The sequence below is a fragment of the Oryza sativa genome, chromosome 2, assembly GCF_034140825.1.
Source record: "Oryza sativa Japonica Group chromosome 2, ASM3414082v1".
Taxonomy (NCBI): domain Eukaryota; kingdom Viridiplantae; phylum Streptophyta; class Magnoliopsida; order Poales; family Poaceae; genus Oryza; species Oryza sativa.
This window is the reverse complement of record NC_089036.1, coordinates 31,504,281-31,529,531: the sequence shown is the minus strand read 5'-3', so window position 1 is coordinate 31,529,531 and position 25,251 is coordinate 31,504,281. Positions and strand designations below refer to the sequence as shown.

The following is a 25,251-nucleotide window of genomic DNA, read 5'->3' as shown; positions in this document are numbered from 1 at the left end:
TCAGCGCACACTATCTCCTGGCGCTCCCCTGAAGCCGCGCCAGGAGAGGAGGAAGGTGGGAGCAGCTAGATTGGAAGTGGGCAAGGAAGCCGCTTTCTCCCGTATATCAACAGAGCAAATATTTCGGGAAAGAGAACTCCAAAAATCATGCAACTGAGTAAGGGACTCGTTTGAGTGCTTTCTTTCACTAAAATCCCTCAAAATTGATTTTGAGATGAAATAGGGATAAAATAGAAGGACTGTTGGTGATGCTTATTTATTCTCCTGTTTTATAGGGTTTTAACGAATTGAGATCAAATACAGTAGCTATTAGGACTGCACACAATCTGAGCCCTCTATGTCTAAATCTAACGGCCAAAAAGGATTTGGCACAGTACAATTAGAACAGTACCCTTCCACAGTAAAATGCTACAGTGTTTTCTACAGTCTCAGATGTATCTCGGACGTCCATTTTTAATCATGCGATGCTAGTGTGACTGCTTATCTTGCATCACACTAGCTACTGCACCTGAATCGGGTCCGGTTTAAACATGTGAAACTCGGAAACGGCTTTTTAGACGAAGACAGCCCACAAACTCATAGGCCTACACGCCACAGCCCGAGAAACAGAAGCCCAGCAATCCGGCCCAAACAAGTCACTCAGCAGTCAGCAGGTCTCACAGGCCCACCAGATAGTCCATGGGCCTTGGGCCGAGCCTATCCGACCGCCTTCACGCGTCCTTCCTTCCGACCTATATTTCTGCCTCGCCCTCCTCTCGCCCCTTCCCCTTCGCGTTTGCGTTTCCTCCGCCTCCTCACTCCAATTCCATTCGCCTTCCGCCACCACCACCCTTGGCTCCTCCCCTCCCCGCGGGGCGCGCGACAAACCCTAGAACCTTCTAGAGGCTAGAGCGGTAGAGCCATCCGCGAGGGCCCCGGGCGGGCTAGGGGCGCCGCCTACCCGACCCCGCACGCGGCGGCGATGCCGCTCTTCATGTCGGAGGAGGAGCTGCGGCTCTTGGGCGGTGACGTGGCCGCCGTCGCCGAGCGGGCCGACGCCGCCATCCGCGAGCTCCGGCAGCAGGTGGACACCGTCCGTGCCGAGGCCGACGCGGCGGCCATCGCGGCGGAGCAGACGTGCGCCCTCCTCGAGCAGCGCTACGACACTCTCTCCGCCGAGGCCGATCGCTTCCGGGCCGAGCTAGCCGAGCTCGCGGCTGCCTCCGAGCGCCGCGCCGCCGATCTCGCCTCTTCCCAGTCCGAGATACACCAGCTCCGCATCCAAGCCGTACGAACCCTAGTTTTTATTTGGGTTCAGCTCAGTTTTTCGGCTTAGCTGAGGTCACACTGATCACTCTGTGCTGCTGATGGGGTTTGCAGATTGCGAAGGATGGCGAGATTGAACGGCTGAAAGTAGAAATCTCGGAGGTGCACAAGTCCAAGTCGCAGTCACTGGAACTAATTGAGCAGAGGGATGCAGAGATAAGGGAGAAGGATGGCATCATCCAGAACTACCTCGATAAAATAGTAAGCCATCCTGACCATTTTGTACTCCCACTTCTAGTGATGCACAGCATCCAGCAAAATTGGAACTCCATATCTAAGGTGATGTGCGAATATAGGATCATATGGATAAGTTGTTATCCAGTGCAATGCCTAGGTTGCTACTGTCGACAAACAGAGGACGGGGGTTTTATGATGTTCTAAGACTTGAAGTAGCTTTCCTTTTAACCCTAGTCAGAGGGTAGGTCAGTTGCTTGATAGGTTTTACAACAGAAATTTTGTGGCTTCAATAGGCCACAAAATTTGTTTTCCTCATTTTGCATGTTACTTGGCAGAAGTTGAGTTGCATGTGTATGAGACACAACTGCATTTTGTATGAGTTGTTACCCGAACGTCAGACATGATTTTAACTCGATTTACCTGTAGTTTTACGTCTGTCTCCATACTTTTTTATTTTACATGTAGTAGCAAGTTGAATTTTTATTTTATTTATGCATCAGAGGTCATCCTTATCGGATACTTCAAATGAAAAATACACATTTAAATTATTTTTCGTAATATCAGTTACTGGCATTCTATTTCAGTTCTTTGGGCATTGCTTAGTTGATATGCCGTTTCAATAAATAAAACGTACCATATGAATTATAATGACTTTGCAATTTTAAATAAGTTGTTGCTTTGTTGTAGTGTTCTGATCGTATAACTTTACATGCTACTTTTTTTTTGTGCCTATCATGAACATTCATATCAGTCTAGACTGTTTAAGATACTCAATTGTGTATCGTACCTTACATGTTATGTATCATTCCTTGCATGTTGCGATCAACTTTTGAGTGTCGGACTTATTGTATGTAAGATATCTGCGATACTGTTAGATCTCATTGCCTAGTTTGGAGTATTGGAGATTTCCCCGATTCGATGTAGGAATATTCATTTATTTCCGTAAAATTCATTTGTTCCAATTGGACCCATACTTTTTCTTAAAATTTACTCTGTAGTTTTTCTGTTGGATAATTTTGACCTTATTAATGTGTCACTATTGAACCTTCTGTATAATCAAGGAATTCATGTGATTTGGTATGCTTATATTCAATATCATTTTATTAGCAATCGCAAGCGCTAGGCCTTATTCACTCTAGTTGGTAAGTCCTTTAGTTTTTCGCATTTTTGAGATATCTATGCCCTTTCATCCTGGGAACTGGGAAGATTTTGTTTTGCATTTTGTTGCATAAATTAACTGTAGTTGTTGAATCGGTCTTCCTGTCAGGTAAATCTGGCAGACTCTTCTGCTAGTAAAGGGGCAAGGATACAAGAAGTTGAAGCTAAGTTTACTCATCTGCAGGCCACATGTAACCGAATTACGCAGGTATGCTATAAACAATTTGGTGTTATTTTGCTGCGTAAGATTGTAGTATAAGGTGATGCAAAGTCTTTCTTGAGTTGTAGACTACTACCTAATCTGTTATCCATGGAGTTTTACTTTAATTGTACCTATTCCATATGTTTGCACAGAGCAACCGTTGGTTCTTATTTAGTACTTTCCTGTTTAGGAGAAAGATCTGCTTGAAAAGCATAATCTCTGGCTTGACGAGGAACTTAAAGAAAAAGTGAAGAACTTAGCTGAACTAAGGAAATCAAACATGGATGAGGAGGCTAGGATGTCAGCAAAGGTTGCCGAGGTGAGTCCTATTCCAACCTTGACATGTGACATAATGCAAGCAGAAAGCAAAACCTGATTATGTTGGTTTCAGCTTGAAAGAGAGACTTCTGAATCATCCAGTTCCTTGAGGCGAAGCAAAGAACGGGTTTCTGAATTGGAGCAAAGGGTATCATATATGGAAAAGGTAAATTGTCAGATTTGTTAGCTTTTGTATTATTGCCATCATCTAATTTTTGCTTTGCTTTGCTTTTATGATCTAAAGGAGTTGTGCTCAACAAAGGATGCTGCAGCTGCTAATGAACAACGCCTGGCTGCAGAGCTTTCAACTGTATGGTTTACCTTTATTCCCATTAACCCCCCCTTGTTTATTTCACCCTTACTGCTCCCACTCCCTGCTTGTTTAAATTTTAGAAAGGAAATGGAAGAAAATGTGTGCTGAGCTATTTGTACTAGACCAGCAGATCAGTCCATCGTTATTGTATATGCACACGGCACACCACAACTTAACCCATCTAGTGTATCTAGGATATTTCTTTTTTTTTAATGGAATGCACTGATGTTCCTCTCTATAAGCCAAGTCGATGACGCTTTTAATTATTGCCTTTTGTTCTGTTTCCCTTAAAAGGTCATGAAACTTGCTGAACTTCACAAAGAAAGTTCTGAGGAATGGTCAAAAAAAGCGGGGGAACTTGAAGGTGTTATTAAAGCATTGGAGGTAATGCCTTTACTTGTATTTAATTTTGCCCCGCTCATGAACATGAAAATCTAATTATTCTTATTATTTTTTTCGGTGTAAACCAGACACATTTGACCCAGGTTGAAGATGAATACAAGGAAAAGCTTGAGAAGGAGACTTCAGCCAAGAGGGACCTTGAAATGGTATATTGATTATTATTTTGGATGGTTTTCTTATTGAAAAATCAGTTTGATATTGTGAGTTTCTTAGTTGATCTTTTGGCTTTCATGCTATTCAGGAAGCTACCTACTTAAAGCAAAAGCTTGAAAAGTGTGAATCTGATCTGGAGAATACAAGGAAATCTAGTGAATTGAGCTTCACTCCATTGGTTGCAGCAGACCCTTGTGATCTAGCAGGCTCACCGATGAAAGAAATGTATTATTTCTGAAACTTTATACTTTTAGTCTAGCGAGATATCTAAAGCAGGCGCTATTAGCATAGCTAAGTAACACTTTCTAGAGAGCATTGTTCAAGGCTTTTTGATATTAATTGTGTTTTGCTCATTAAAGCTTATCTTATTGAATGATGTTAACTTCTGTTTGTGCTGTACCGTTGTAAACATGATATTATCTTTGTCCCAACACCAATAGTTCCCAAACATTTTGTAGTCATTCCTTATTGTGTTGATAAGTCACTGATCATATCTAGCTGGTGCTAGGGAAAACCATGATATGCAATGTTTTACAAATCATAACAGAAACACAGGAAGGAGTATGATCCAATTATTAAACAAGACCTTAATTTTCATCTATTTTGAAATTCTTTTTGTTTCCTATTTGGCAGGGCATTTTCTGATCCAGCAAATCAGAATGATCTAATGATTGTACCAAAAGTACCTACTGGTGTTTCTGGAACTGCATTAGCTGCTTCTCTTCTTCGTGATGGTTGGAGTGTATGTCCAATCTCCTCTATACTGTTTAATCTGTGCATTTACGTTTCAAATATTACCTGATTACCTTCACTGTGTCAGCTCGCTAAGATCTATGAGAAATACCAAGAAGCTACTGATGCTTTGCGCCATGAGAGGTTTGGACGAAGGCACGCGGAAGCAGTTCTGGAGAGGGTACAGTTCTGTTCTCGTCAGTTTATCTCTTAATTTGTATTAATCTCTACTCTCTTTCCCATGATCCCATCATTTCCACTTTCCTAATAGATGTTTTAGACATCAAAAGTCAAAACAGCTTTAAATACAAACTTTCAACCGTGCCATATTCTATCTATGTAACCACATGGAAGTAGTCCCTCCTCTGAGAAGGTTGAAATGCAGATTTGCTAAGTTTTGATTACAAACTCACCATAATATGGATAGTCAAAATTTCAAATAATCGGATTATACGCATTCTAAAATGACATTTTTTTGAGATGGAGGGAGTACATCAATTTTCGCAGATTTACATTTATTTGAGATGGAGGGTGAACATTAATTTTCACTGATATTCTCCAAGGTTTCAAATTTATGATTAATAGTTGATGGTGTGAGAAGTGTTTGTAAAGTGCATGAAGTAAACGCACATGTAGTCCTGTATCATATTTTGTGCTAAATGGGTAATCGTACTTGTGCAGGGATGCTCTGTTGCTTTTCTCATTGATTCATTTCTGAAGTGTCCTATTCCTGTTGGATTACTGAATTATCTTTTGTTCAACAGGTCTTGCATGAAATTGAAGAGAAAGCTGAGCTTATCTTGGATGAACGAGGTAATGTGAAATGCATACATTGCTTCATTGCCTGATAGTACACTGATTATGCTTAAGTTTGGACATGTATGCAATTATTTTGTGCTCAAGCATATCTTTGCATTTGACCCTTTCAGCTGAGCATAGGAGGATGGTTGAAGCTTATGCTCTAATGGATCAGAAGTTGCAACAAGCATTGCTGGAGCATGACAATTTTGAAAATACCATTAGGAATCTAAAGGTGCGTACATCAATTTTCTGTTAAGTATAGTAGTCTCCCATAGTGAAGTTTTAACAATAATCTTGTTTTTGCAGTCAGAGTTAAAAAGGCGGGAACGTGATCATAGTATTGCTCAGAAAGAAATAGATGATCTGCAAAAACAAGTGAGTCTTTAAGCATGACATCTGCATTTTGTTCTTTTTGATTGATTCACAGATTAAATTGTCTATGTAAGGAAAATAGAAATGTTAACCTCTTGCCTACTCTCTAGATATTTAAGATCTGGTGCAACTTGATGTGATACTAGTTCTCACCAACATCTTTTCAAGGATGCTATTCTAAAAGGGGTGGAGTCCATTTTTGGCACCTAAATATTTCTTGGACTCTAAATTTACGCTGAACTAAAAGATCGGTTTTAGTTCACCTTCAACTTTTATTTATAAAACCAGACAAGTAACACCTCATACCTGATTCCATGGTGGTTTAGTTGAGATGACATGGTTTTCACTGATGATTAGCTTCTATTAGCTGAGATTAATTGATGTTTAACCAGCTATTTGACATTCGCACCAACACAAGCTTGCATATTAGGAGTCTGCACTAGCAAAAACTATTATGATATCAATGGAAACCACTGTGGAGCAGTGTTGAAGGTATTAATAGTATTTGTATGGTTTTGAAAGTCAAAGGGTGGAAAACACTAGCTTTTCAATTTGAAGTTAAAATGGACCTAGAAAAGAGTCCAAGAGCCAAAAATAGACTATGCCCTTTGAAAATATGTCGATGCTTGTGGTCCTCACCTGTTCAAATATAATTTGAAGGTGGATATTCATTCTTGCATGTCACTACTGACAAGAACATTGAATCAACATTTCTTTTGTGGTACTGCAGATGCTTTTGCTAACTATATGCTGTGTCTGCCCTCTAAATATTTGCAGATAGCTGTCCTTTTAAAGGAGTGCCAAGATATACAGCTTCGTTGTGGTTCTAGCCTTCCAAATGTAGGAGATGGTGCTCTTTCTACAAGCACAAGCACTGGAGTGCCTGAAGTTGAAAACAATATCCATGAGCATGTGAGTATGCTAGTCCGTTGTATTCTCTTTCAGTTTCACTGTGTTGGTGCTTGCTTTAACTGTTCGATACTGTGTTTCAGATGACATTCAATGATATCAATGGGTTAGTACAGCAAAATGTGCAACTCCGGAATCAAGTTCATTTGCTCTCTGCTGATCTTGATAAAAGGGACATGGAACTCAGGGTATATATAAAGTTTGACTTTGTTTTTTCTATAGTTTCAAATGTTTTAGTTTGTTCATACATCAGTGTCAGGGCATACTTTTGTATCCAATGACATGAGTACGTGATGAAAAATATCTCGTTTCTGTACTTTCCAGGAGAGCTTCCAAATTGAGTTGAAGAAGATTACAGATGATGCTGCGTCCAGGGTTGAGAAAGTGATGAAAAAATCCGAAGAACAAGCAATAATGATTGAATCCCTTCACAGATCTGTATGTTTTTGTATTCTCCTTGCCACGAAGTTGGAAATCTTCGTTTTGAAACCCTGTCTGCAAAATTTCAATTGCATGCTGTATGTGATACCAGTCCTAAAATAGTTCTCTTTTTTGTAGGTAGCGATGTATAGGAAGCTGTGTGAAGAACAACAGAAGTCACGTTCCAATGTTGAACACATACCCAAAAATTTGGAAGGTTTGTCCTTCTGATGTTTTCAGTTCAGGCAAAATGGTTAAATGTCTAACCATGATGGTTTCAACTGCATGTTACTGCTATAAGAAATAACCTACATGTGATGGTTTTATTTTGTTCTCTAGATGATGGCAGAAAAGACCTGATGGTTCTATTTGAAGGATCACAGGTAATTTTTTTGATGATGGAAGGCTTATTGAGGCTTTAGAATACCATAGATGTTGTGGTGTCTTTTTTCAAATTTCAATCTATTTTGACCAGGAGGTTTCAAGGAAAGCTTATGAGCAAGTTTCAGAGCGTGCCAAAAGCCTTGATGAAGAGCTGACTAAGTTGAGGTGGTGTTTTCCTCCCCTTTTAAATCTTATTGGCATGATAGAATAACAGCTACGGGAAGAAGTCATTTGAATAATTTTCATTCCGATGTATCATTGGACAAGATGAATACTGATTACGAAGCAATGTAACAACATCCCTTTGCTAAAAAAAAAGTAATATGAACGACTAAGGCCCTGTTTGTTTCAGCTTAAAATTATTATAATCTAGATTATTAAGACATATTACTATAGGCTGGATTATAATAAGCCGACATAGAATAAGTTGTTAGTTGTTTGTTGCTCTAGATTATTAGCTGGTTGTTAGGTGTTAGCAACCCAATAATCTAAAAAAAGCACCTTTAGAGTGGATTACTAGATTATAGTAATCTGGCTTATAGATTGTAATAATCTATCATAATAAGCTATCTGTTTGTTTCAACTTACTCCTAATAGTCCAGATTATAATAATCCTAAGCTGAAACAAACAGGGCCTAAAGCATTAAGGTTAACTTTCTATGGTCTTTTCAAACTATAGAAGTTTATGTCATGAAAAATAATTTGCAAGCAATCCAACGTACTTATTTTACGTAGTTAGTCCATATACTTTTGCAATATGAACGACTAAAGCGTTAAGGTTAACTTTCTATGGTGAGCTACACTTGGAAATGCACAGATCCTATGCTGGCCTACATATGTAGACAAAGGGAGTACTGGAGTACTATGAAACGGATATCTTGAAATGTTGTTAGTGCCCAGCTCTGTTGAGGTCGTGTCGTTATAACTAAGCATGCTGACGGAAGTGTGAATGTAGCACTCCCTCCATCTGAAAATATAACACCTTTTAGCATTCAAACTTTCCCCACAATATAATAACTTCACCTATTCACTCATCTCAACCAATCACAACAATCTCTCGGGTAAATCTAATGGGCGGGTGATCGCTGGGAGCGATCAACCCGCCCCTCCCCCCTATACGCTCTTCCTCTCCCCCTTCCTCCTCCCCTTCTTCTCTTCCTACTACAGTACACCATAAATTTTTTAAAAAATAAAAAAACAAAGTTGGAAAAATTTATGTATAGAAATACTATATATAAAAAACATTTGAATTCAAATTCAAATTGAAACGGGTATGTAAACTTTTGACTTAAAACTTTAGGTGTATAAACTTTAGATGTGTAAACTTGAGGTGTACAAACTTTAGGTGCATAAATTTACTAAAATAGGAAAGTAATGCGGTGCCAAAAAAGGAAACCACGTGGAGGGAGGGGGGGATCCGAATCCTGATCGCTAGGGGCGCTTAGCAATCTCGCAATCTCCCACTTAATTTCTCGACCTACTTTCTCATCTCAACTAATAACAATTTTCCCCATTTAATTTCTCCTGCTTTCTTAATACCTTGTACAACTCTAGAAATCCTTATATTTTGTGATGGAGGGAGTAGTATATAGACGCACATCTAAGTTATCTGTGTCACGGTTGGTTTTTAACTTACCATGTATCTGTGCTGTTAAGGGTTCCATTTCTTGTTGGTTCTTCATTTTTACATGATTTTGGATGGCCCTACTTATTGTGGTATTTGGACTGTTGTTGATTATGTTATATTATATTTGATCTTGCATAGAATTTCTGATCAATACTGATTACTATTCATTAGGACTGAGCTTCTATCTTTGCGTTCTGAGCGTGATAAGGCGGTTCTTGAAGCAGAATTTGCTCGAGAACGACTTAATGGATTTACAGCAGAGCTTGAACACCAGGTTCTTTCTTTGATGTGTTATATCATGATTTGTTAATATTTATGTTTGTTACACTGAAATGGACATAATAATGTCCATAACAGTCTTTTGGAAGAAGATAGCATTTATTACATGCTGTATCCTTATTTACTTTGTACATGTAAAAAACAGAGGAAGGAAGCTAATTCTATTTCGCTAAGAAATGCGGAATTGATGCATTTAGTAGTTGATTACGAAAAAAGATTGCGTGAGAACTCAGAATCTATGAAGGCTGTAGAGGAGAACTCACGGAAGCTATTAATGGAGGTTTGTTGATATTTTTACATTCCTCAAATAATATTAAGACCCAGAGTCCTGACATGATTTCCATTTCTCTAGATGTCTATTCTAAAGAATGAAAAAGAGATCTTAGCAAAGTCAGAGAAAAAAGCTTTGGAGGAAGTTCATGATTTGACCACGAGGGTGCATCGCCTGCAGGTATTTCCCTTGCTGCCATATCTTTTCATTACTTTGGAGTTTCAATATTGTCTTGTACCCCCTCCATCCAATAAAAAAAGCGTGTCCATGATCGTAGCTAGGGTTGGTCTTTTTTTGGGACGGAGTAGTATGTATTGCAGTTTCTGTTAGTTTGTTATGTTTCCAAAACAGTTGTAAAACTGTTATCGTCAATTATATTCTATACTTATGAATATATACTCCTTCTGTCCCAAAAAGAATTAATTTCTAGGTAAGAATCTGGGCATAGACTATATGTCCAGATTCATAGTCAGAAATTGGTTCTTGTTGGGACAGAGGGAGTATATTATTGTTATGCTCTTTTTGAAAGGATAATTTAGTACTTTTCGTAGCTCTGCCCTATATTTCTCATGACAAATTTGGAGCTGTCAGTTTCGCACAACTGTATGGTCTACTCAAGCATGAACAAGCAAGATCTTTTAGCTATTTGTGTTTTTAATTTGCGATCTCAAATAAGTTAAATGTTCGTGAAACAAATAAAACATGTCAATTACTTTGTCTTGAGGCTTTTATAAACTTGCACTGACTTGTATATATGATGCATTGCAGGCGACCATTGACACAATACATGCCACCGAGGAGGTTCAAGAGGTACAATATGTCTAGATGAGTCACATTAATACTTGAAATTCTTCTCTGTCTATCTCTTAATCTGTGAATAATTTAGAATGCAAGGTCTATTGAAAGGAGAAATCAAGAGGAGTACATCAAGAGACTAGAAGTAAGACTCCTATTTGGCATCACATATGCTTTAGTATTTTGTGCTTATGTAGCTTCGTCATTGCCTCTCCTCTCACATTCAAGCTGTTCTTAGCTTTAAAATGTAATTTCCTGTACTGATACCTTGAACATTGAGAATACTACTGTGACTCTGTGAGATTTGTTCTCTTTCTGCATGCTCATTGTGGGGATATATTGCTCCATGTATTCCTTCTGTATCTTATCTTGGTTGAGCTTATTCTAATTTGAAATGCATCCATAGAGGGACTGGGCTGAAGTGAAAAAAGAGCTTCAAGAGCAAAGGGATCATGTCCGCGTCCTGACGCTTGATAAGAAAAATGCCTTTGACGGATGTCTGAAGCAGGTAGAGGATATGAGAAAAGAGTTACAAAATTCATGGAAAGCTGCTACTGATGCTGAATCTAGGGCTGCTGTTGCAGAGGTTTGTTCAAGTAATTCATTTTTCTATAGTTAATCGCAAACATATTATCTAACTGGTAACTATTTTGACATTTCTGTAGGCAAAGTGTTCTGATTTGGAGACAAAACTAAAATCAAGAAAGGTAGATACTTATAAAACTAATACACTGTTATATTGTATATCTAATACAATGATGTTGAAAGCACCATACATCATAAAACTGTCTGTATGTAATTTCCTATTGATAATCTCTCGCAATTCCTGGTTTTGTCATGAGTAAATGATTTTCGGTACAATTATTTCTAAGCTGTTTAATAGTCTGTTCTGTAAAGGAAGCACATGATTTCAGCTGAATTACATAATCTTCATATCTTTGTACGATTGTCAAATTCTGCTTTGGATGTTGTCTGATCATTGAAATAGTCATATCGTTTTTAATTGAAATGTCATTCATGGATATCCATGAAAAATAGTGGAATGATGCATCACGTTTAGTTTTAGCATTAGTGCATGTTTAAAATTTTCTTTACAAATCAACATCAAATTTGTTGTCTATATTATCCGTTTGTAGGGAGCTAATTTCATTGCTCTTGTTAATTAGCTATAGGTGTACACTGCATCTAAATATCTCTGTACTTTCTACCTTCTCTCCTATATACTGTATCACCCTTAATTGAGCTGGTGTAACAATTCTGATTATAATTATGCATTCACGCGGTAACTTGTAAAGCATCCATGGATGCGTGTAGTTGCTGTACAATTTGTTCATTACCATGATTGAATTGAGTAGCATGTTTCTTTGATGAAAGCATGGATATTCTGGTAAATGTACTTTATTTCTTGGGCATTGATCTGAAACAAAATTAATCCTACAAAAGCAAATGGTGGGAGTACAACTAAAAGCATGTAGTATTCTTAATACCTTTTCATTGTATTGTACATGCTATTTAGCTTTCAGCTGACTGCTGTTATTCTGCTAGACCATTTTTAGGGATGGTGGTCGTGATATCTTATCAGCAACTGAGGTGAGCTAGTTTTTTCCTGCTATTTGGACAATATCATATGCTTCTACATATTTTATATGGTTAAAGATCCTATGGTCTTAAAATTTCTGGATAATTTCAATGCTCAGTTGTTAAAAATTTGCCCTGTAGGAGAATGATGAGCTTTTCCAGCTGAAAGAGGAGTTGGAAAAGTACAAAGAGGAAGCTCAAGCAAATAAAAGCTACATGCTTCAGGTCAGTTTGCCCCATCACCTTGAAAGGCTAAATTGTTTAATTACATTGTGGAGTCATCAAGCTCTTTTACCATTAGAAACATTGTCACTAGCTACATTTATTAGTTTATCATTTGACATCACCAAGGAGTAATATTCTGAATTTCCTCAACAACTATCTATCGCTGTGCACAAGAGATATTTTAGGTTTGGCACTCCCATTAGAGAAAGATTACCCCTTTACTTATAGGAAGTTATTGTTCATGGTGATAGTGACATCACCATTAGGGAGCAGATGCTGACCCTTGAGAAGTTGAGGTTGTAGCCATCCCATCCCTCTTGCTTAATACATATCTTGTAAGCCTGACGAGGTTATGATCAATCATTCTGAGGTCAAGTCGATGCCATGCTGGATGCAACTTTGATAATTTTGTTCCCCTAATTGATCACCTTAGCTCATAATATGCAACAGTTTTCTAGTTATCTATGATCGGTGTGGTCCATGGAGCTGGTTTGAAGTGGATTAATTATTTTGTCATTCTTTGCTCCTTTTTCACTCAATGATTCTATGCATTACACCAATTTCTGAAATGCTAGTGATATACAGATCATATCCATATCTGGTATTCTGGTTCCAAGCATGAGAGGACCGTGCAACATAAACAACAATGGATTGTTATGATAATGAAGATGTGATGTAATAGAGTTATTTTCCTCTCTTGAAGGCCCATGCATGAATAATATATCTAGCATAGCCACCTTTGTCATAATCAGAAAGCACACCATATTTCCTTTTGAAAGGTCATTATAATGGCTTAGTTGTTCTGTAGAGTAGGTGAACTGAATTCATTGGTGCTTGCGTAGTGTGGCCTGTGTTTCTATTTTGCCTTGTAGAAGTCAATTATTTGCTGACCTCTTTAAGTCATATTATAACTCTAATTACTTGACAGTACAAAGAAATTGCAAACTCAAATGAATCTGCATTGAAGCAAATGGAGTCTGCACTTCAGGATTTCAAAACCGAGGTACTGAAATGCTTTCTGTATCCTTATCTACCTATGCTTGATATTTACATGAATTTCTATTTAATTTTCAGTCTGAGACTATCAAGAAAAGCTTGGAAGATGAGATTACAAAGTTGAGGACCAAGATATCTGAACTGGAGAAGTGTTATATAATGAAGTGTGAAGAAGCTGCCAGTGCAATTGAAGCTAAAGAGAAGGATACCACTTCTCTCATGAAGGAAATCTCAGTTTTGAGAAATGAAGTTTCCGAGAAAGTGTAAGCAATTTATATACCCTATAGAGGCAGGCATATGCTTTTCTCAATTTGGAGATGCTTCTTCGATTGATGTTATCTCTTTTATTTTCTCATTCCTCAAAACAGAATACAGATTGAAAAATTAGAAACTGAACTGGCTTCCTCGAAGAGGGCTCTTGACGAGCAGTATAAGCGTTGGCGTAGCGCTCAGGACAACTATGAGCGTCAGGTACTTTGGGGCACTAACAATTTTGTCAAACAACACATAATGTTATTATGCTTTCTACTTATATCTTGGTGCTTGCGGTGCTGATGCTTCATTACAATTGATGTGCAATCACAACTTGCAGTGATACTAATGTTATATGGAGCATGTTGCTAAATGTTTTCACCATTTTACTTGAACTGTAGCTGCTATTCTAGGCTACTATAAAAGACACCAGTGGTGGTGGTGGCTGCACCTTTTACAAACTAGTCCCTGATAATTTCAGATATTATGCGAGTCTAATATTTGTTTGAATCAAGTCAATACCATATATTCAAATAAGGAAACAAGTAATACTAGCATATTTGTTAAAAAAATATTTTGTCTATGACATATACTTTCTTTTACCCATAGCAAAGCATGGTCATTTTGCTAGTGTATGCAACTTAGTTCATAGCATCACCATCAAAGATCAGATGGCATGTACATGATACAATAAAGTAACTGAAGTATATCAAGTTCAGATTGATTTATCCTTCTTACTTATTACTTGCAATTCTTATAATGAATCTCCTTGGTGTTTATATACAATTATTTTTTTTGTACATACTGTGTTATCCTAGAATGAGGCTGTGAAAGCACTTATTGTGTGTGTGTGTGTGTGTGTATCTCTTCTGTATCTTCTGTAGGTTATTCTGCAATCGGAAACAATACAGGAGCTGACAAGTGCTTCTAAGGAGCTATCTTCTTTGCAGCAGGAAATCATAGTGCTTCGTCAAACAGTAGAAACACAGAAGGCTGAAAATGTAAATTAAAACTGCTCCACTGACCCTCTTGTCTGAACTTCTATTCATTTGGCGTGTAAGAGTAGAAGTCTTTGTGTCTTGGACAGATCTAAAGGGATGTGTTATTTGTGGCTGAACTACCCTTAAATTAGGAGAAATAAACCTTACCAGCTAATGCTTAATTTATGACGCTAGGTCTGCTAGGTGTGGCGTTACACGCTTCTGTGGTGCTTGCCCCAGTTGTCATAGCCTCACATTTTAGCTAAAGTGTTGTGCTTGATCTGGCTGCTGCAAGCCCCAGGCAAGGAACCAAATAACGTCAAGAAGTCTTTTAAAAGTTACACCTTGTACCTTCCCACTTGTTGATCCAACCTTTTTGTGGATAAAAATGGTCTTATGGCATCTAAAATTCAAAGCACACAGATTAGCGATTACCACTAGTTCTTTGCTGGTGTTCAATAAAACCTTTGCAATTTTTGACAAATCGGGTGAATCAGTCGAGGAATAGTTCAATGTGTCTACCTTTCTGATATTTCTATTCTGTGCATAACAGCAGTAATCTGGCTATACCTATACTACTTATGTTGCTTTTGGAATAGATTCATGATTAGTGATAACTTATCCTGATCGAGCTGTTCATAGGAACTAATCATCATTTGTTGTAACTAATCGACACTGCAAATACTTTTTCAGGATGGTCTAAGAACCCTTGGAGAGCAAGAAAAGATAGAGCTGGTGAAAGGAAAGGATGAGGCCTTGCAGAAATACAATGAGCTAAATGATCAGGTTTAAAAGCTTGTAGCTATCGATATCCAGTTATTCTTAAAACATTCACGTTTTTAGAATGTTATCTGATCTCCATGTTTCACTACCAAGAGCAAAAGTGGGATTTTACAAACCTAAGGGAGCTGCTTATATAGCATTGACATTAAACAACTCAAACATGAAACAAAATCCTGGCAATAGCAACAAAAGAAAAAGGGTGGATACTCCAGAGACTTCACATCCTGATTGTTGTTCCTTCCTTCCAGCCATGACTGAACCTCACTTTCGACTTGTTCTAGTAGCTTTGCTCCACCTGCTGCGCGCTTCTGTTTTCTTCTGACTTCTGCAAGAAGTACCAGTTAGTAACCCAGAAACTAACAGGAAAACTCATTTCAAATAGCCCCACTAAATGGCTGAAATCCCCGCGACAAAGTATCTGCTTTCTGTTTTGAAATGGAATACCCATTTCTCTTTAAAGAATAAAATGAAACACCCATTCTTCTAGCACCTGCAGCACATATCGAAGAATATTGTTAAAACCACGGGAACAGCTTAAGACACCCCCATTTTTGGCATTTATGATCTTTTCCAATCCTTTTCTACACAGCGATCTTTGGTTATATACTCTTTTTAGCGTTAACAAAACACAAATTTTGATTTGAGAGGAATCCTGATTTTCCACAAAATATTGTGTGCAAATTCCACTACTATCAATTCCAACCACAATTTCGGAATTACTGGGATTAGTTTGGCATAGGAACCAGAATTGATTGGTTTGATTACTATAATGCTTAATTGATTATGGGATGGGTGTCGAATTTATGGACTTCTACATGCACATTTTGAGGGGTATGTATTTTATACCTACCTATTGAGAACATACATATGAATATTTTTTAATGATACAAATAAAATTTAATAAGGCACTTGTCTACATGGTGCTTTACACTAGGGTTTCATGGGCTTATTTTTTGTTTTTTTTAACATGCTTGATAACTATTTTCATAACAGTTGCCTGTTTCGACTTTCGAGCCTTAATATAAACACTGCCTTACAAAATCAGTATATCACTACAGTAACTGATTGTACTAGTATATGCTTAATTCGTTGGCAAGATAATGCTGGATTAATCTTGTTTTTCTGGTCTAAAAGATGTTCAGCATATTTAAACCATAATCTAGAATGGTTACTGGTTGTAGTTGGTTGCCATTCATATTTTTTGTTTGCTTCCATTGCATGTCCTTCCGTTCTGTATATAAACACGGGTGGTCGTTAGTTGCCATTCGTGAAGATCACATGAATATACATTCTTGCTATTTTCTGTACTTGATGACAGTGGGTTACCATGAATCACATATTTTCTTCAAATGCTGAATGCAGAATAAAATTCTACACAATCAACTAGAAGCTTTGCACATTAGATTAGCTGAAAAAGAACGCAATATTGCTGGTCTTTCATCGCAACGCATTGATTCACATGGTGAAGATGATTTGCATAGCGTCATTGGCTACCTGCGCAGATCGAAAGAAATAGTGAGTATAAGATTCAGTGTCCTCTTCTTCTTTATTATTCCTCTACTTGGAATGGGATGTTATTTATGTAGTCTGATGGTAATTTCACTATTTCAGGCAGAAACCGAGATATCTTTGCTTAAACAGGAGAAGTCACGGCTTCAGATAGAAGTATGATCTGCTTGCTCTTGCATATTGTTATTTGTTCAAATACCCATAATTGTGCCACGTCAACTACTGTACTCCTCCATCCACAAAAGTTACACATTTTACTTTTGTCACCAAGACCATGAAGAAATTAAATTATCTTGGATGCTACAACATCAAGGAGTGAATGCAAGCATGCAACCAATGAGTATTTAGATGACTACTTGGGTTCTCATCAAACATTTAATTTATCTCTTCATTTAAGTCTTAAATACATAAAGATTACAAATAGGTACAACTTATTTGGAAAAACTCAAATGTGAAATATGTCTAACTTTTGTGGATGGAGTAAAACAGAACTCTACCTATGCTTACTTGAATTGTATGTAATTATAAAGGAACTGTTCTGTTTCTTTTGTTTTATGTAGTATGGTGACTGCGAATATTGAACTGCCACCTGCCAGACTTTGTTGTTTTGTCATTTTGTTCCATGCTCCCATTTAATCTGCCCATAGGACAATTCCATGAAGTTTCCACTGTTTGACCCATCATATTTGGCATTTGGTATCATCATGGAACCAATCCATATGGCCTTGTCTCCTTTGTGTGATTGCTTGCCAAGCTTGTCTCATTTAACTTGATCCTATGGCTCCACTCTGGTCTTGTATGAACATGTCATGTGCCTCTGTACTTTCAACACATAACTGAAAGTTATGCATTATTGTTCAATCTGTTTGTCTTGCATGATTTGAGAACTTGTTTTCACTCCTCATTTTGACTATATGATTTCCTATTATGTGTTTTTGTCTGATGTAGTTTTATCTGTGTGCCTTCCATGATATTAGAACCGTTTCCGTGCTTGATTTTGTGGGGGCAGCTTAAGGTGTTTCTAATCTGCTATAATTTTTTTCATGCTTATATAGTTGGAAAGTGCATTGAAGTCCACAAAGGAGGCACAGGACTTGCTCCGCAGTCAAACTGATAGTGCAAGAACATCAATGCTCAAGGATGAAGAATTCAAGTCACTGCAATTCCAGGTGCCATTCTTGTCGACTCCCTCCTCAAAATATCGCTATTTCTAGTGCTTAAATTTTGTCCCAGAATATAGCTATTTCTATAGTCCTACTTTCCCCACCAAACACTCGTCTGCTTTTCACTCACCTCCATTCCTCCAACTATCCCTCATTTATTTATTTATTTATTTATTTATTTTTTGGGGGGGGGGGCATCATAGTCTTTTCCGTTGATCGTTAAATCTCTCCAAAAAAGCCACAAGTTATATTTTAGGGCGGAGAGTGTATTGGGTATCTGTCATGACTGCTCCCTTTCTCTTGATTTTACTGTTGCTCTCTTATTCCTTTTTTGTAGCTTGTTTTCTTTTGTATTAAAAATGCTTTACCTCAGGTGAGAGAGCTTAATTTGCTTCGTGAAAGCAATATACAGCTTAGAGAGGAGAACAAGCATAATTTCGAAGAATGCCAGGTAAGTTTATTGATGTTGTCTTGTTTATTTCTTTTATGGTGCATGTTTTGATGTGCTTCATTGTTCTTTTTTTTTCTCTCCTGGGTTCAGAAATTCCATGATGAGGCTCAAAAGGCTAAAATGGAAGCTGAAAGGTTGCATAATCTTTTACTGGAAAAGCAGGTAGATGCTGAAATATGTAAAAAAGAAATAGAGATGCAGAAGACCGAAATAGCTAATCTAAATCAAAAGATTTCCGAGGTATGTTATTTACCCATTATCATTATGCAACGCATCATGAATATAATTGGTTTATTTATATGCGGTTAGCATTTCCTTAAGGTAGCTGACATTTGATACATGACCTTTTCTAATAAATAATAAATAAGAATTAAAATATAGCACTGTAGCAGCTAATGTTGTACTAGTACATTAGATAGAGACCATGCCAGGTCAAAAAATATTTTCTTGAACTGGAGGAAGCAAACCCTCAAATGCTGATGCTAGTTTTTTTTAGGAAACTTACATCTAAGCTAGGCAGCGCTTGTGTGGAAATGTGCGTTTGTGTACATCTGACTTGATATTCTTGGTGCTACTTGTGTCTTCACTTTCTGTCATTGGTTTTGTTATGAATGGAGGGACTTTAGGATTAGTTGCCCAGTGCATGTGCACAGAAAAGGGTGTCTGAACAGCAGACCGGTGTGCCGGTGTGTACATCGAGCAGGGGTTCTTGCATTGTGTATAAATTCAGTTTATGTTTTACCTCTTCATCAGTTAGTCTTGAATAGAATTTGTCTAGTGTTTCCCAAAGTTCTAACATTATTATTAACATTGTTATAAGCTTGCTATTATCATTGTTCTATCAGGTATTTTGTTTTGACTCTTATGTCAACTTTATTCTTCTGCAGTTGGTTGAAAATAGTAGAGGCGTTGATTTGAGCACATATGAGACCATGAAGGATGAACTTCAAAACATAAAAGTTAGTGGTTTTTTTTATTATTTTTATCTTTTCAAATCATTTTGATAAGTATTTTTAGTTATTATGTTATACTTATTCTTTTGGTGATTGAATTTGGTCTGAACATATTTTTTGTTCTATAAATTGTACTCTGATCCAAGATATAAGAACTTCTGGTATTCTTGGGGATTAAGGAAAGAGGTGAAATTGAATTGGGGATGGTTGCGATTAGTTGAGATGAGGAAACAAGTAGAGAAATTAGATGAGAAATGGTTGTGATTAGTTGGGATGGGGGAGTAGGTGAAGTTGCTATATTTTGGGACATTGAGAGTACTGATAAAATAATACTACATTTGTTCTTTTGTATGCTGGTTTGACTAGAGATCAACTGTTTAATGAAGCATTCGGTTCTGAACCTAGTTCAAGCTTGGAATCAGATAGCTACGGTAAAGAATAGGGAAAATGACCATTGGTGAGACAATTAGAGGGAGGGGACAGACAATATAGTCTGGAATAAGAACTTTTGAAGCGAAACATACTTTCTAATTATTATCGGCTATCGCTGGTATTGGACTTGTTATGCCCTTTCATGCGCATATGCTGCTCGTTTTCTAATTATTGATGGCAGTTGAGTTAGTTTCCCACTTTTCTCAACTTCTAATCGCTCGTTTTCCACACGCACACTTTTCAAACTGCTAAACAGTGTGTTTTTGAAAAAAAAACATATATATCGATTTTCAACTTTTTTTTTAAATAATACTTAATTAATCATGCTCTAATGAGTAGCCCAGTTTTCCATGCAGGAGGGATAAGTTCTCAACCTGTATTAACGAACACAGCCTTAGTGATATATAACACTGATACTGATGTACATCCCTTAATTAGCATGGATGGCTGGCTTAAATTTCATTATTTGGTCAATACGACTGAACTTAATGAGTTTGTAAGGTTGAGTTTTGTGATAAACGATTATCACATGTATTTCTTAAATACAACAGGCAACCTTGAGAGAGAATTCGGCAGAGCTAGAGCGCACAAAAAAACTTCTTTCTGAGAAGGATTCTGTAATAAGAAATTTGGAGGAAAAGCTTGCTGGATGTCAGTCTGAATTGGATGCTAGGGAAAAGAAGCTGAATGATGTTGAGGTCTGATATAATTTCCAGTAACATTCTCCTGGCCATTTTTACTTTAGTTGTATTAGTAATGCCTTTCCTTTTGCAGGCTAGCCTTAAATCTGAAATTGACAGACATAGGAAGATTAATATCAACATAAAGGTTAGGATCTTTCCCTTGTTCTTCTATTGCAAGATCGAAAGTTCATTGCTGTTTTCATGTGCTTATATCATCCTATTAAATAATGTAGAGGAAGCTTGATGCATCAGCAAAAGAGAAGGAGGAACTGACGAAAGAAAAACAAAGCCTTTCAAAGCAATTGGAAGATCTCAAATCAAGTACTTAATTAATCTTATTACTTTCACACAACCACCTGAATTATATATTTTGTATGATCACTCATGTTTTAAATTTGATATACTTTAGCAGGTCAGAAAACTACAACAGAAAATTCAAATGAACAGGCCATCAAAGAAAAGGACTTCAGGATACAGGTCAGGAGGTTGTGATTTTTATGAACATGAACTCCTTCAGGTTTCTTACATAAACATATATTAACAGACATTGGAAAAAGTCTTGGAGAAAGAGAGAGATGATAATAAGAAAGAAAAAGCATTCCGCAGAAGGAATGAGAAAGTATTTACTACCGCCATTCAAAATATGAATCAGGTATTTCTTCCTCAACTAGCCTGAGTACAGTCTTGTCTTAAAAATTTTTTTGTTTATCGTCAGTTGGGTTTAGATTGAGCACCAAATTTATCATGGAACTACTGATTTAATACAGATTGTCACAAAGCTACACATTAAGTAGCAAATTTGTCACAAAGCTACTGGTTTATTGCCAATTTAATCCCAAAACTACAACGTCTATATCTTCAACATAACTGTAGTGCTAGGGATTGAAAATCTAAAATCTGTAGTTTTTTTATAACTTGAGCAATAAATCTGTAGTTTTGTGATACTTCTCCCTAAATCTGTACCTGATAGCTTTGGGGGAGTGGATTCTAATCCCTTGAGGGGATGTCCCGTCGTGTACCTTTTTCTTTCAAATTCGATACAAATAGTTGTAAAAATTTATGAAAAAAATTCGACCTACTATTTATATCTCTCGACGTGTGCGTTGCGTTTGGACCTAAGATTTTATGGAGTTGTATACTTATGTTGTATGAGTGTTGTCGATCTTTTCCAGAATTTTTCATAACCATTTGGATGGTTTTTAAGCAAACAAGGGGACATCCCTCGAGGGATCAAAATAGTTTCCCTAGTTTTGGCACTAAATGTATAGTTTTGTGATTTGTCTTAAATCCGTAGTTTGTGAAATTTTCTCCTTTTTTTTAACCGATGCAGTAGATTTTCTAATAAGAAAAGCCAAGGAAGTAGACATTAAGATAATGAAAGATTGATATGTTGACATGTTCACAGATGAACTTAGAAAAATGAAAAACTTAATGTGTTCTGGGATATACAAGATGAAACTTTTAAGTAGGATGTTTTAGTGTATTCTAGAGTTGGAAAGTTGGCATCATTATGAATGTTCTAAAGAATAAGTGCCATTTTAAACCTTACCAAAAAATTGGCAAGCCAAATTTTGGTAAAGTTTGAGTGTTTGGTTTATAACCAAGTTTTTGTCAATGTTGCTTGTGATGTATTGATTGTTTTTGCCAAAATATTGGCAACACAAAATCTATGGCAACAAACCAAACACACACATTTTCTTGCCCTTGCCAATTTTTTTGTATAGTTTGTTTGGGCTATAAACCAAATGCTAAGTGTTCATGTCCATTGCCAAACCAACCCTGAGTATTAAGCCTATCATTATGATCTACACTTTTCGTTACATTTTCTTCTATTGAATGATTTCTTAGAATATGAAATTTCACTGTTTAAAGCTTGCAAATGTAGCATCATTTGAGTTTGCTAATGGTTAATGTTTAGCATGATCACAGGCAATTATAGTACACTATAGTAAATTATTGTCTGGGGTTTGCTTATTGGCTTTTCAGGCCATGTCCCATTCCTGTGATAGCCCTTAATGATCAGTTAGCATGCATTGCAGCTTGCTCCAACCTGTTTCCTTAGTATTTACTCGTATTTGTTACCTAATGATACATGATGTGTACCTATTAAAAATGCAACATAACAACTTCATAGTTGCTTGTTTCTCCAATAATTAATCTGTCCTGCCTGGTTAGTGTGTGGTATATGCGCACCCTCTAATCCACTTGTTGCTTTCGAAAATTAATTGCAGGAAAGGAAACAAGTAGAGGAATCAATTGAGAAGCATAGGCAGGCTGTGAAAGAGGTGATTGAGGTACAGTTTATCTGCTCCCATAGATTTCATGTTTCATTATTGCTGCTGCAAATGAAAGTTCCTAGTATATTTTATTTAGAGCTTTGCTACAGCTGATGTGCGTTCTCTGCAGCATTATACTGGAATATCCTCTCAAATCCCATCTGGATCTGCAATCGATGAGCAGCTGCGTTCATATTTCCTTGCCATCAAAGCTGTTGAGGAGTCTCCGAGTCCCTTCCAAGATGGTGCAGCAAGCCAGACACCATCTGTTGAAAGTGCCGATGTGGATGCATCTGCAGCTACTGCAGGTTCCTTTCTGTTCAATTTTTCATTCCACGCTGCTAGTGTATATTTAATGATCTCTATTAGTTAATCATAGTATCTGTTAATGACATGTGATACTTACTAGTTCAGAAATTATATTAGATCTGATCTATTACATGTACTCTTGAACTCGATGTGAATTTGGTTTTGAATGATTTGGCATGTCAGATATTGTTCGGACTTCGGAATGTGATATGATATTGGATTTCTAATGCATCATTTTCTTGCATTGGTTCCATCGCGTGGATCTGAATAATGTGTTTTTCCTTTGCTTTACCGTCACTTGATCAATATGGTAGTTCATAAGGCTGCTGCTTTTTTTTTTTTCTAATCTCAGGGAGACAGGTAGCTACTCCACCAAGGCCTGCTCAAGTTAAAGTGGTGGAGGAGAGAGCAGTTTCTACTTTGCCCAAACCAAGCACTGAAGTACGTAGACCAGGAGGAAGGAGACCACTTGTTCGACCTTCACTTGAACGAGTTGAAGAACCCCAAGCTGATATTGATACAACAGTAGTTGAAGGTTCCACAGAGAAAGGCGGCTTGTTGATGGAGCGTGAAACTCCTGGTGGTGTATCTGCGTTACAGCCATCAAGTCGTAAACGTCTAATTCCATCACCACAAACGAGAGATGATGCTTCACAAGGAGAGACAACGGATGCCAATCCACCACTGAAGAAACCCAAAGAAGGATCTTCACAATGTACTAGTGAGCTAAAAACTGAACAGTCACCTCATGAAGATGTCATGGCACCTGTTCCTGTGCTACCATCTACAGAGTTAGATGAGCAACAGCCTGGAGAAGAGATGGACACCGATCAGTCTTCCTTGCCAGTTGAAGAGGTTGAGGAAACAAGGGAGGATGACTTGGGTGATAAGGATGACATGGAAACACATATAGACGCTTCAATGGACATCCAAGGACAAGATGCAGAAACTGGTATTGATAATGATGCAACTACTGTGGAAGATGTGCCAGTCAAGTCAGAAGCGGTTATGGAATCACTGGAGGAAGACCTGAAAACTGAGGATGGGAAGGAAGAGGGTCAGTTTACTGCAACCACTGATGTTGAAGATGAGAGGGAGGAGGGAGAGTTGCCAGATGAACCAGAACAACCAGACAGCACTCCCCCTGTGCTGGATGTTGGTGAGCAAGCCGGTGATTCTTTCAGGGCGGCATCTCCAGCAGGACCAACTGAAAAGAGTGATGTTGACATGCCAGAAGAAACTGGAGAAGGTGATGGTACCATGGAATCAGACCAAAGCCCTGTACCACAATCTGGTGGAGCAGATGCGTCACCGAGCCAAATGGCTGATGCGTCACCAAGCCCTGCACGTGAACCTTCTCCTAACCCAGTCCAAGCTGGTGCACCTCCTGAACAGCAGAATCCCACCCCTCCTAACCCAGTCCAAGCTGGTGCATCTTCTGAACAGCAGAATCCCGCCACTGCAGCAGAAGGTGTTGAAACTCGTAGTACCAGAACAATCAACCTAACTGAGAGAGCGAGGCAAAACCGGCAAGCCAGGATTCTTCGCTCAGCCACTCAACAGAATGCAAGGGGCCGTGGCAACCAGTCTCTTACATACAGGGTATGGTTTTATACTACAAGACTACTGAGTTTATTTCTGTTGTGTTCTATTTTTGTTATATCCAGTGTTAATTCTGATGGAGAACAATGTTTTCTATGTGCAGAAAGATGGCGGCCGAGGAACACGGGGTCGTGGTGGGCGTGGTCAGTCGTAGAGAATTTAGGTTTGTCTTTGCTCAAGCGCGGAGACTAGTTTTTTGCAAAGGACATACTGAATCAGGGCGGCATCATATTCATTTTGTAGCACTATCAGAATTGCGAGCGTACATGTTACTCTGCTTAGACAAATTCATGTGGCTAAGCAGCGCTTATTAAAATGTTCTCATTGCCCGTGCGGATTGCCAGATGACCTATATTTAAATTGAACTCTAGTTGACAAAGATGATATAAGCATTCGTAGCGCGTAAGCTGATTTTTATTTTTCTTTTTGATTCGCTGCGTA

The 25,251-nt window shown here is 37.9% G+C and overlaps 1 protein-coding gene across 2 annotated transcripts; it reads left to right on the top strand.

Moving 5' to 3' along the window:
• The first annotated feature begins 771 nt into the window (after positions 1-771).
• LOC4330687 (nuclear-pore anchor) lies at positions 772-25,189 on the top strand. 2 transcript variants are annotated; one of them, XM_015770091.3, is made up of 49 exons: positions 772-1,267; positions 1,360-1,506; positions 2,750-2,848; positions 3,033-3,161; positions 3,234-3,326; positions 3,405-3,470; positions 3,768-3,857; positions 3,944-4,021; positions 4,117-4,253; positions 4,662-4,770; positions 4,849-4,941; positions 5,525-5,573; positions 5,690-5,793; positions 5,868-5,936; positions 6,711-6,845; positions 6,926-7,030; positions 7,167-7,280; positions 7,401-7,479; positions 7,602-7,645; positions 7,738-7,811; positions 9,445-9,547; positions 9,698-9,832; positions 9,905-10,003; positions 10,592-10,633; positions 10,710-10,763; positions 11,025-11,204; positions 11,284-11,325; positions 12,164-12,208; positions 12,338-12,421; positions 13,350-13,424; positions 13,496-13,680; positions 13,786-13,888; positions 14,554-14,670; positions 15,343-15,435; positions 16,795-16,947; positions 17,044-17,097; positions 17,997-18,110; positions 18,478-18,555; positions 18,646-18,795; positions 19,443-19,514; positions 20,492-20,638; positions 20,715-20,768; positions 20,857-20,944; positions 21,036-21,100; positions 21,168-21,275; positions 22,855-22,917; positions 23,030-23,207; positions 23,561-24,810; positions 24,914-25,189. In XM_015770091.3, the coding sequence occupies exons 1-49, from the start codon at positions 962-964 to the stop codon at positions 24,962-24,964; spliced, it is 6,102 nt and encodes a 2,033-aa protein (XP_015625577.1). In that variant the 5' UTR covers positions 772-961; the 3' UTR covers positions 24,965-25,189. The 2 variants fall into 2 exon arrangements, with proteins under 2 accessions (XP_015625577.1, XP_015625576.1); XM_015770090.3 differs by having other exon boundaries at positions 21,033-21,100.
• The last annotated feature ends 62 nt before the right edge of the window (positions 25,190-25,251 follow it).